Source organism: Augochlora pura, chromosome 7 (assembly GCF_028453695.1).
Source record: "Augochlora pura isolate Apur16 chromosome 7, APUR_v2.2.1, whole genome shotgun sequence".
NCBI classification, from domain to species: Eukaryota; Metazoa; Arthropoda; class Insecta; order Hymenoptera; family Halictidae; genus Augochlora; species Augochlora pura.
In genome coordinates, this window is record NC_135778.1 from 39,424,475 (window position 1) to 39,436,332 (window position 11,858).

Sequence of the window (11,858 nt, forward strand, 5' to 3'; positions counted from 1 at the left end):
TCATCATGTAAATTCCAACCATAAAACCTTAACAACTGATAAGAAATCAAATTGCCACCATAACTCATGCAACTAGGATGTAACATATTGCAATGTTCTCATACTAATTTTAAAAATTCTTTTTAACAGATGGAAAAAATTAAGCAGAATATTATCAAAGTTATTGAAGATGTAATATACTTAACGTTTCTTCACTAAGAAACACATTTATTATTATTACATTCAATATTTATATTAATAGACTTGTTGCAGTCATTTAATAGTAAAGATCAAACGTAATTTATAGCAGCTAAAATACAGAATATTAATAAATTTACATCCGTCGATAAGACGAGCCCTACTTGTTTAAAATATTCACGTTTAATAAAAATATAGTACCCTTAAATAATATGAAACATTATGCTTCAAATATTAAATATTATTTATTTTAATTAGTAAAGCATTAAAAGCTTTTCTAACTAAGTAAAAAAAATAGTATAATTTTAACAGTTTAAATCAATAGCATCAAGAGGAACAATATTTTGAATGAAATTTGATAAGTAATATTTTCGAATGTAATAAACAAGACGTTATTAATTATTTGAAGCAAATATTTCTTGTGACGATAAACATTGATTATATTTTAACAGATTAAATTAATTTCCAATGTTTGCGTCTAGGTATGGACAGTTACTATTTGAAATTTCTCGTACACAGAAACTGATACATTTTGATCTGTGTCTATTTCAAATCTGCAACGCATATCGTGCACGACGATTCGCTTTATTTTTACAGAATTTTATCTAACATTTATACACGTCACAAGAAACGTTTGAGATCTTTCGCTGAGAAACGTAATCATCGTCATTAAAATGATGCAGTCATAGTCCACACGGTATACAACAGTTCAACGCACGCAACAAGAGTAAAATCGACAGACGATTGGATAAGTTGGGATCAACGCGACCGTTGATTGGTCGGCATGATAATCCAGGTATAGTTAGCGAAGCACGCATGAATTGAGTATGACGTCATCGTCAGTACTCGCGATCGGCCATTTTGTGAGTGTGTGCTTCATCAGGACATTTGTGTTAAGAAGCTTTTCCAGTAAAACCGAATGATTTAGTTTACTTATACGGGCTCGCTTTACTTTTATTGCACGTGCTAAGGGCGCGGAGGATCCGTGGACTTTACGTAAATCCGTACGATGGAGGAGAAAGCATCGCTGAAAGAGCTCGACCAGTGGATAGAACAATTAAATGACTGCCAACAACTAACAGAAAGCCAAGTGAAAACTCTGTGCGAGAAGGTACGCGTAATCTGTTTTCGTATTATACGTTTCGGTTGATTCCGCAGTGCTTACTTAAAAACAGTGATATCGTTCGTTTACTTTCTCGGGTACCCATCTCGATTTGCCGTTTCACCTTCATTTATTGATAACTTTTTTTTTACCATACCGCTAAGCATGGCTTGGATATGTCATCGCGATACGTTTGAATATTTTGCAATTATATATAAAAAAAAAACTATCTACATCGTACAGTTTTACAGTTTTGACAAACTTCAGCTTTTGATGACAACTTTTATTTTGGTCTCGGTCAAATGTCTAAACACCGAGTTCATTGCTATTAAGGCATCCGCTGCAACTTGTTCGTATCTGTTGTACTGATGTGGTTCGTTGGATTAGCCGACGAGTCGACTTTTACCAGTGTTCAATTAGGGTTACGTTTAATATAGAAAATGCATGTCATTTTCGTTGTATAGCTCTCTTTCCTTATCAACGCCCCGTAATGTTAAATGAAATATGTTTATTCTACTAATTTACGCGCGATTACGCGTGTGTGTGTGTTGTGTGTTCACTCTGCACACACACACGTACATGAATATGAAAAAAATATATATCTATATACATACATACATATGCATATACATATATATGTATATGTATATATATATATATATATATACACACTTTAATCTACCACCCATTGCTATCAAGAACAATTAAAGAAATGGCAATATCTAATATTGAGGATTCATAATTGACAAGAATTTATTTATTATAAGGAAGACAGTATATTATATTTATTATTTATACAAATAATGATATTTTTTTAAAAACATACTTGGTATTATATTTCAAATTCAAATATAAATGGAACGCATAGTTGACACTCAACAATTTTTTCGCATAATCAATAAATTTTTCTATGTACACATTATAAATTTTGCACATTGTTGGAAAGCTAAGGAACGATTTTATAATCCTGTTCTATTTGTTTATTACACCTAAAATATTAATACCATTGAGTCATAGAAACCATTAGTCATCGTTGTAATGAGAACGATTACTATCTTATCAATTGTTTAATTATTTGTTATTTGTTCATTGTTAAGGTATGTGAGTACTTCAATTAAAGCTAATGTATTGTATTTATGTGTACGTACAAAATAATAATATTATTATTCGGACATTTTCGCTTCGATATATTTAATTAATGCTTGCTAACAAGTATAGTATTAATTGTTGAATTATATAATTGCAAAGCCATTAATCTAAGACTGATAAGCACCGATTGTCTACTATTTCAGAAGGTTGAAACAAATTTTGAGATGTAAGAAATGTTTGAAATTATTATGTTTAAAATATCATGGAATATAATACTAAGATGCTGTTAATTCGTTTGTGCCGTGGTTATGCTAAGATGTCATTAATTAAATATCAACAGATGTTAAAATGTTTATGTACAACAATGGATAATATCACATGAATTGAAATAAGAAAATATTAACTCGGTCGAACGTTCCATTGAAGACTATTGATAGTAATAAAATTTTTGATTTTTAGGCAAAAGAAATCTTATCTAAAGAATCTAATGTACAAGAAGTAAAATGTCCTGTGACAGTGTGCGGAGATGTACATGGGCAGTTTCATGATTTAATGGAATTGTTCAGAATAGGAGGTAAATCCCCAGATACGAATTACCTCTTTATGGGTGACTATGTAGATCGTGGCTATTATTCTGTTGAAACTGTTACCTTGTTAGTTGCACTTAAGGTAGGATCATTATAAATAATAAATGGATATTCTTAGTAAAGAAATAGTACTAAGTACAAGAAACGGATGAAGTCTAATATAATCCTTCGAATTGCTTTACACATGAATATAGGTCAGATATAGAGAAAGAATAACAATTTTACGTGGTAATCATGAATCACGACAAATCACACAAGTGTATGGATTTTATGATGAATGTTTACGTAAATATGGTAATGCCAATGTGTGGAAGTTCTTTACAGACCTGTTTGACTATTTGCCATTAACCGCATTGGTAGATGGTCAAATCTTTTGTTTGCACGGTGGTTTATCACCGTCAATTGATACATTAGATCATATACGAGCTTTAGATCGTATCCAAGAAGTACCACACGAGGTATGTATTTTTTTGTTCTTTGCATTGAAAAAAGAAACAGAGCGAGGATCGTATAATATTTGTTTATATTTTTATACAGGGTCCAATGTGTGATCTTTTATGGTCAGACCCGGATGATAGAGGAGGGTGGGGTATTTCTCCTCGTGGAGCAGGATATACGTTTGGACAAGATATTTCAGAAACTTTTAATCATTCTAATGGCCTGACATTAGTATCGCGAGCGCATCAACTAGTTATGGAAGGCTACAACTGGTATATTTATTAAAATTTCTTATTAATCGCTTCGAATAATCTTATTTACACATTGGATAGTCAGTCATGTGTGTCGAATATTTTAAGAGGTGATTTCACAAACCAGTCTAAGATTTAAAATCAAGAATAACGATTTTGTTATAATGGCATTGGTTTTTAAGATCGACAAATAAGCGTACATATGTCTTTATCATTGTATTATTAACACTTTGCCGTCTGGCGACACCACGGTGGTGTCGCGTGCAATTATATAAAAGAAACACATTTTACATTTATTCACATCTCTGTGTCTTTGAAATTTCATGAAAATAGGGGGACAGGATTGAAAGCTCGTGAGAACTAACGATGAGATTAGTAAAACCTGAAAATTTATAATTTTCCAATAAGTCGACAAGTTAAGTAATCGAAGTAATCTGAATTAGTGCTGCCGGCGCCAAGCGAAGAAATTTTTGCGAGATGTGCGGATAGCAAAGTGTTAATGTCTACGCCCTTCTTGATCTGATTTACGCTCCGTCACTATCGGTAAATCAGAGATTGATGAAATAATTTCAAAATTAGCCATTACAATGATATCGCTACTTCTTTTTTCGTTTCAGGTTGATTTTTAAGAATCACTGCTTAAAATATTGAACATATGTCGTTGAACATTATATGTATATACTTCTTATGTAGTATGTTATATACCATGTACTTATTATAGTTCACACTTATTCCTACAGGTGTCACGATCGTAATGTTGTAACTATATTCTCAGCACCTAATTATTGTTACCGCTGTGGAAATCAAGCCGCAATTATGGAATTAGATGATGCTTTAAAATATTCATTGTAAGTTGAACCGACGAAGTTTATCTAAAACACAATAAGATAGGTAATATTGATAACATACTTCGTTTTTTCAGCCTTCAATTTGACCCAGCTCCAAGACGCGGAGAACCACACGTTACTAGGCGGACACCAGACTATTTCTTGTAAAGAATCATACTCCAAGATTAAATATTAAGATAAGGGGTATGGAAATGATTCAGGCTTTATAGCAATGCCACTGAAAATAATTTATGGATAGAACATCAATAAGAGCGTAAGGTTTCAGCTATCCTTACACATCATATTATAGTCTCAAGTATTATATCATGACTCACTTTGAGGTGTCTCATTCAGAGACAGAACACACATCTGCGTATTTTACATGTGTCCAACACCGTACATCTAGACACAACATTAATTGTATACATGAACAGGAAGAAAAAACAAACAAACAATAATGTACACACGTACCAATTAAAATTCACGGATAGTATTGAGTTCTATAACTTTCATTGTAATGCTTGTATTTTTATTATCGAAGAAAAAAAAAATATGAACATAATACATGGATTGAACGTAATAAGTAGTGCGAACGAAAATATGTACATGGTACAGTTTTGAAACTTTGAATTAATATTAATTTATTGGAAAGCTGTTTGTACGGGCAAAATGATTTGTTACGTGTACTAAATAGAAATAATGTTGTTTAAGGTTTCAAGAACTGTGCTGAAATGATCATAGTTTATATTTACGAGAGTGTCACATATATAATTAAAATAAATGGGGTATGAAATGCTCCGTTTTAAGGGAATATAAGGAGGGTTGATGCAACAGTAAAATTTGGCATACATGCAAACTGTGCCATATATAAACGATTAATAAATTCTTTAGTGGATTTCTTTATTGGTCCGATATAACATTACACATTTCAGTTCATCAGAATCTTAACGGATAACAATTTTATTATCATTATTAAGTCGTTTTATTAAATGGATCATGTGTCTGTGCTTTGGTAGCTTTTTTATTCCAGTTATATTATTCGAACTCTTTCCTTTTTCTAAACTTTGATACTCGGATGCAGTTTTTTTTTAAATATTTATACAAATTCGAAAGCATGATCATCTTGTTTTCTTTTCTCCTCCATTTTGCTTTAATAATTCGAGGAAGTGGAAAAACTTTTGCATCAATCCTGTTGAAACTTTCTAAGTGAAATATACTTTATATTGAATGAATTCATGCATTCACGATCATCAAATTGAAAGTTAACTGCTTATGAACCTACCGTCAACCTTTTTACTAATTAATAGGTATAAAATGATGCTTCTGGTAAATAAACAAGTGTAATGCAATTCAAACAGATTTAATGTGTTGTGTCAAATCATTCATTATACGTTAATACGCAGACATTGTATACATAAGCATCAGATAAATTGCAGAATACATATATTCATAGAAATAAACATGTAATTTGAGAATATACATTATGAAATAATATAGCTGGAATAATAAGATGAAAAGGTGAATACATAGTTGCACATTATAGTAATTTACTAAGACTGTAAATTTAAAAAGGAAGTAGCACAGAAATAATAATAATAATGTAGATGCAATAGTCTCTTCTGCATGGCGCAGGGTTGAGCATTTTTCTGTTTTATATCACGTATTAAACACATTCACTGCATTATAAAAGCTAAAAATAAAATTTCTTACATAGAATTAAAAAATCATTGTAGTTATTAGAAAAAAAGGAACAGCTGAGTTGAAATAGGTGTAAGTCTTATATTAATACCAGTAATAGATTTTAGGACTTGTATAGTTACTTTTCTATTTGCTCTATTTATTCTCTCTTTTTAAAGTATTTCATAAAATAAATAAAATGGATCGCGGATAAACTTTACTAACTGGTATATTGAACATAAATCCTATAAATTATTGCTTTTGAATTATTAACAATTTTTATTTGCGATGGCATAATTTTAATCAATTACACTTTATTCAATTGTAAGAATTATACCTTTACAGTTTTCTTATTTAAATACAATATCATCAATAAAATGCCAAATGTTCATAGGATTCATTTATAAGTATATCTGGAGGAAACATGCTTTTATCGGTAGCTAACGGTTTGATTACCAATTCACATGCATAAGTTCAGTTCAAAATTTGGAACGTCTCAGTTTCGACATCAGAACACAATCAGTTTGTACTTGTATATAATTATTATGTATAAGATACATACTACATTTTGTATAGAAACAGTTTGGGATAACATCTTTTATGCTATTTTTTACCATTTTAACAATCATCAAAGAAGTACTCTAATAATTATGGATTATATGTGTGTTTGGTTTCCTAACTTTCACATACTTCCTTGTTTTTTTATATATTCGGTATTACGAAATTTATTAAGTTATGTGCATATTGAATACGGGCATTTGCAAAATCTGTAACGTGCAGGTATTGCTGAAGCATAAAAACAGTATGCCTTAAACTGATATTATGTCGTCTCATTATAAGCAAAGCTAGAGAAATAAAGTGATGTTATTATATTTAGATAGTTTTACATCATTTTTTACATTCAACTTCAATACACAAAACATGGGGAAAAAAACTAGTAATTAATTTTAAGAATAACGAGCAATTTACGTTTGTGTTAAAAAAAATGTTTAATTAAGCTGTAGAAATAGTGGAATTTTTATAAATAAAATGATATCAATAATTATGCAATTCGAGGAAGCTTGTATTAAAAATGAACACAGTAATTATGGTGATTGTCAACAATATTTATACGTGGACCATGTATCCAAAGTTATTTATTAATATTTTTTATAATTATTTAAATAGCTTACCTGCTATTGGAAGTTTTAATTCAAAAGTTATGTAAAAAGCATTTCATTTACAAATTTCTTTCGTTTAATATATCAAACTTATCTAGTATAATATCTATTATATACACGTTCTTCATAAACGCTGAACAACCAAATCATAAGCATTGTTTTTGACATTTTGGACAATATTAATAAAAGCTTACGATTATATTACATTCATCGTGTCTCTATCTTCTCCTTTTCATAATAATAAGATGAATGAATTCTATGATTTATAAATATTTTCACTTATATTATATATATATATTACAATTAAAGAAAAATATTCTTTAAACGAACAGTGAAAAACAGTAATGAAATTATTGATTTGAAAAAAATGACTGATTAATTATAACTAAAATTGAAAGCTTCGATAACCATTACCACAAAACGATGAAAAATTATAAAATAACATTAGGATGTTATTTCATTCTAATATTGTAAAATATGTACATATATTAACCTCTATAATTTTGCTAATATATTGGTAAACATTTAAAACAATATATAATAATTTTATTCTAATCGTTGTACTTTTACTTAAAGTTTACGATATCATAAATAATTATAACATAAAATAAATTATAATTTCATCCCTGCATCTAAATTAAAAAGTTGCGTCATGATTTCATATGTTGTAAAACTAACTGACATCATGGGAATAGCACGTAAATAATTGATACTCATCCCACGATAAAGACCTTTTGTAATTCCGTTTTCTTGGTATATCTTTATTATGGTTTTTAACATGTTATTACTAAAAAAAAAAAAAACAACCAAAATTACAGTATCATCATATTATATATATATAATTATTTAATAAATATGTTTACCTGAACTCATGCGTATTGGGATTCATCATAGCCAGTTGCATACGTTTTTTAGTTACGTCCAGAGGATAACAAACACTTTGAGCAACAGCTCCTGCCATACCTCCGCACACTAATCTTGCTGGTATAGTTAAAACTAATCCACCTGTTGTGAAAGATATTTTTAGAATACGGTTAAATAGAAATAAATTCGTTAAGAATATCTTTGTTAAGAAAACATTATGCATATTGTACCAGAACTTTTATCGGACGTTTTACAAAGGTACTCTGGAGCATGTGTCATACATAAATATTTCAGTTTTTTAAATATATAAAATGACAATCCTCCGTATGGAATGATGGCAATAACGTTTGGCCAAAATCCTCTGTACAATGCTCGAACACCACCTTCCTGCAAAACTTAACAAATTCTAAAAAGAGAATTCTTTGTGCATACAATATAGACGTTATTTAAAGTTTATTAATACTATATGAAAACTGAGACACCTTGATCGTGTTAATATGTTTTTAACTTATCCAATATTTTATTTTATAACCAGATGTATTGAAACAGAGATGTGCTTTCTAAACGTGCACTTTCTTCCATGTTCAATAATAATCTGTTTTAAGAATTTTCGCTTATGAGTATGAAAAATTGATATTACCTTCTTATAAATTACAAATCCTGCATTGATAATTCCTGTGTATATGTGTTCTCCAGCAACTTGAAAAGCAAGCCTAACTCTAATGGTATCTAACGGATATGTTAGTGTAACTGCTGTAACACCAGCAGCTGATCCAGCCAAAAAGTCATGTGAAAGTGCATACGTATTTGGTAATTTGACTAGCCACTAGTAAAAATGAAATATGTCTTAATAAAAGTTTTGTATTTTTATCGGTATATATTTTTTGTTTCATACAAATATACGTTCTTTTGTACGTGTGTTGTCATAGAATGTCGAATAGATCATTATATGTGATGTCAGAAATATTAATTAAATTAAAATGAAAGAAACTTGTCATCTTTTTTACATATTACACATTTTACATTAATACATGGTTCACATATTATTATACACATTTAAATATGTACTATATAAAAAGAAAGGTAAAGCAGTTCAGTTATTACAGTCTACATTAAATATTTAATCTTCAACATTATCACGAATGTATAGTTTTTATGTACAAAGAGTTTTCGTTCTCTTCTAAAGAAATTGTGATAGTTTATTCTTTGTATAAAAATGAGAAAGAATGTTATGTTATAAAGTTAAGAAACACATGCAGCATAATTTAAGATATGTGGGAAGTATGAAATGGTCTGATTCAACGCATTAATATTAGATTCATAAAAATGTGATCTTATTTTTAATTACAGCTTATTATTGTGTTGCAATGACCTTTTGATTCGATCCTAATGAAATGAGATGTTAGTCTACTGTTTTTATGTCAAATAAATATTGTATTATGAATAGAACGATTAATATTCAAGCTGCACACAATGAAGCAAAATTGTTTACAATTTTTTGTAGCTGTATCAAAGCTGGAGATGAACACTGCGAGCAATTATCCTGAATATAGCAAATATTATTTCCTTTTTTTTTCAATTCAGTGTGCTGAATCAACCTTCGTTAAATGAAGGCAATTTTCTGTATTTATCTTGTTTTTTTCCTTGGCGATAACCACGTCTATTTACTTAATTAATTACACGACATTTTTTCAGTCCATTCGTTGTCAGAGGATTAACTAATATAACTGTTTTTTTTTTTTTTACTTTTACGTGAAATATTATTTAACGTTTATGAAAATGATTTAAGTTTATAAAAACGATAAATATATCCGATTTATTATTCAAGGCGGACAGTTATCGTGTATACGAAAAGATTATCATAAATTTGAAATAAAATAGTTTCTCCGAATTATATTAGTATTTGGGTATTCGAACATTACAAAATTTGTGGGTCGTGACCCAAATATGAAGAACTTTCTCGACCCGGTTTTGAATACATTCATATGTGACTATATACATAGAGAAATAAGATAACAAACACTTTTTTGTTAAGTCATATGATTAGACTGACAAAATAGTGTGCGTGTCAAAAAACTGCTGAATCTTTAATGATCCATGGAAAACGGGAACTATTCATATATTCAAAGAGATAAGGTTTGAAGGATATTGTTATGTATTATTGATTGGTAGTTACCTTTTTGTATAATTCATACGATGTAAATTGTATTGCAGCGTACGGAAAGACTCTGACCATTTGGGCAAAGTTTCCTTTGTAGAGAGCAGAAAATTGTTCACGCTGAATAATTTCTCTCAGTCCTGAGAAAACGCCTGAAATAACAAATTAGTATTAAAAATTTCTTTTGCATACCGTCGAATCTATTTTTATTACAACTCTTACCCAAATGTTTATAATGCTCGTTCTGAGCTTGTAATAATATTTTTATTCTATCTAATGGAGCAACAGCTGTTTTCGAGCACATCCCAGCTACACCTGCAGAAAAAAATTATTTGAATTACAACTAATAAAAAATGATTAAAATTTCATTCGAGAAGCTTATGCATAGAACTTTACCGCATAGAAAGATTAAGAATTTCATTTATGTAAATGAACGACAAGTAAAATGCAATGAAATAAATTAAAAGAACCTGTATTATAATGATTAAAAACTTTAACTGACCTCCAGCGATTAAGCTTTTTATAACAATTTCAAAATTCTTCTTGGATTCAACAGGTGATGCCATTTTGAAATTGTTGACAGACGCCGTACACGCGCAGCTCAGATAATCTTGTTACTTCTTCGGGCATATATATCGCGCAGCGAGCACCAGCGACGGTTCCCTTACCCGTGATCTTTCCAACTCATATGAATTGCGATGCGCAAAAGTGATGCGCAACGAGTCATTTCTGAATGAACCTGCTGTCGAAAGCAGGTGGCGTACGTATCAAACTACCTGTGCGCACATATAACCTGTCGGCAAACGAAAACCTATGCAATATCACTCTTTGCATCGCCATACCTCTTTCTAATTTCCAACGAACTTTTTATCATTGAATTATTGGATTTATTTTTAATAATGGCACTATCTTCTTTTCATAAATAACAGAACATTTGGTATCAAATATTTCGACGATGAAAGTAATCAATGATACAATTATCGTAAGAATTTGTAATACAAAAGTTTAAACACTCGCTTAACGAAGTTCGTTATTCTTGAAAACAGTAGATTTTCAATGTTATTTAATATAGTATGCCTAAAATTATAACTTGACAAAAAACAAGATACAGTTGTATTGTAAATCTAACCTAGCAAACGTAACTTATGTAGATACGTACGGTAGTAATATTAATATCCAGTGCTACCACGGTCGAACGTTTAAAGTGTTCAGAATTATATTACAAGCTCACTACAAAATAATGGAAGGCACAGACAAGCCAGACTGTTCCAGTTCCACATAACGATATAGTAAACGTTCGCGGCTCCGGACTACAGGTGTGAAGTTGGCTCGCCGTATTAATTAATATTAATGAAATATAGCTGAAAAGATTGCTCTTTAATCGCCTATAATTTCTCACCATTTAGTTTTCATCGTTCGCTTATCCTTTTCGAGAAATATAAGAAACAAATTTGAAAATCCTAGGGACTTTTACGAGAGGCTGGAGATTTAAAACCGAAATTTCTGAAATAATGCATAAAACATTCTG

General features: G+C 30.1%; 2 protein-coding genes across 3 annotated transcripts; one reads left to right on the forward strand and one right to left on the reverse strand.

The window, feature by feature from the left end:
- Positions 1–1,028: 1,028 nt before the first annotated feature.
- On the forward strand, positions 1,029–7,024 carry Mts (protein phosphatase 2 catalytic subunit mts). The gene is made up of 6 exons (XM_078184828.1): positions 1,029–1,288; positions 2,828–3,037; positions 3,150–3,413; positions 3,493–3,665; positions 4,385–4,492; positions 4,567–7,024. Exons 1-6 carry the CDS (start codon positions 1,187–1,189, stop codon positions 4,637–4,639), a joined length of 930 nt encoding a protein of 309 aa, XP_078040954.1. The 5' UTR covers positions 1,029–1,186; the 3' UTR covers positions 4,640–7,024.
- Positions 7,025–7,860: 836 nt separating this feature from the next.
- LOC144472106 (solute carrier family 25 member 16) lies at positions 7,861–11,635 on the reverse strand. Of its 2 annotated transcripts, XM_078184826.1 has the most exons (8): positions 11,490–11,635; positions 10,833–11,123; positions 10,553–10,645; positions 10,349–10,482; positions 8,813–8,998; positions 8,403–8,559; positions 8,172–8,313; positions 7,861–8,095 (listed from the first exon to the last, which is right to left on the reverse strand). In XM_078184826.1, exons 2-8 carry the CDS (start codon positions 10,894–10,896, stop codon positions 7,921–7,923), a joined length of 951 nt encoding a protein of 316 aa, XP_078040952.1. In that variant the 5' UTR covers positions 10,897–11,123; positions 11,490–11,635; the 3' UTR covers positions 7,861–7,920. The 2 variants fall into 2 exon arrangements, with proteins under 2 accessions (XP_078040952.1, XP_078040953.1); XM_078184827.1 differs by lacking the exon at positions 8,813–8,998.
- Between the last annotated feature and the right edge of the window lie 223 nt (positions 11,636–11,858).

Coding starts and splice junctions, on each gene's coding strand:
- Mts (XM_078184828.1), top strand. CDS start 1,187: ATGGAGGAGAAAGCATCGCTGAAAGAGCTCGACCAGTGGATAGAACAA. Junction 3,414..3,492: donor TCCAAGAAGTACCACACGAG/GTATGTATTTTT, acceptor ATTTTTATACAG/GGTCCAATGTGTGATCTTTT. Junction 4,493..4,566: donor GATGCTTTAAAATATTCATT/GTAAGTTGAACC, acceptor TCGTTTTTTCAG/CCTTCAATTTGACCCAGCTC.
- LOC144472106 (XM_078184826.1), bottom strand. CDS start 10,896: ATGGCATCACCTGTTGAATCCAAGAAGAATTTTGAAATTGTTATAAAA. Junction 10,646..10,832: donor AAAAAGCTTAATCGCTGGAG/GTCAGTTAAAGT, acceptor TTTTTTCTGCAG/GTGTAGCTGGGATGTGCTCG. Junction 10,483..10,552: donor CGAGCATTATAAACATTTGG/GTAAGAGTTGTA, acceptor TTGTTATTTCAG/GCGTTTTCTCAGGACTGAGA.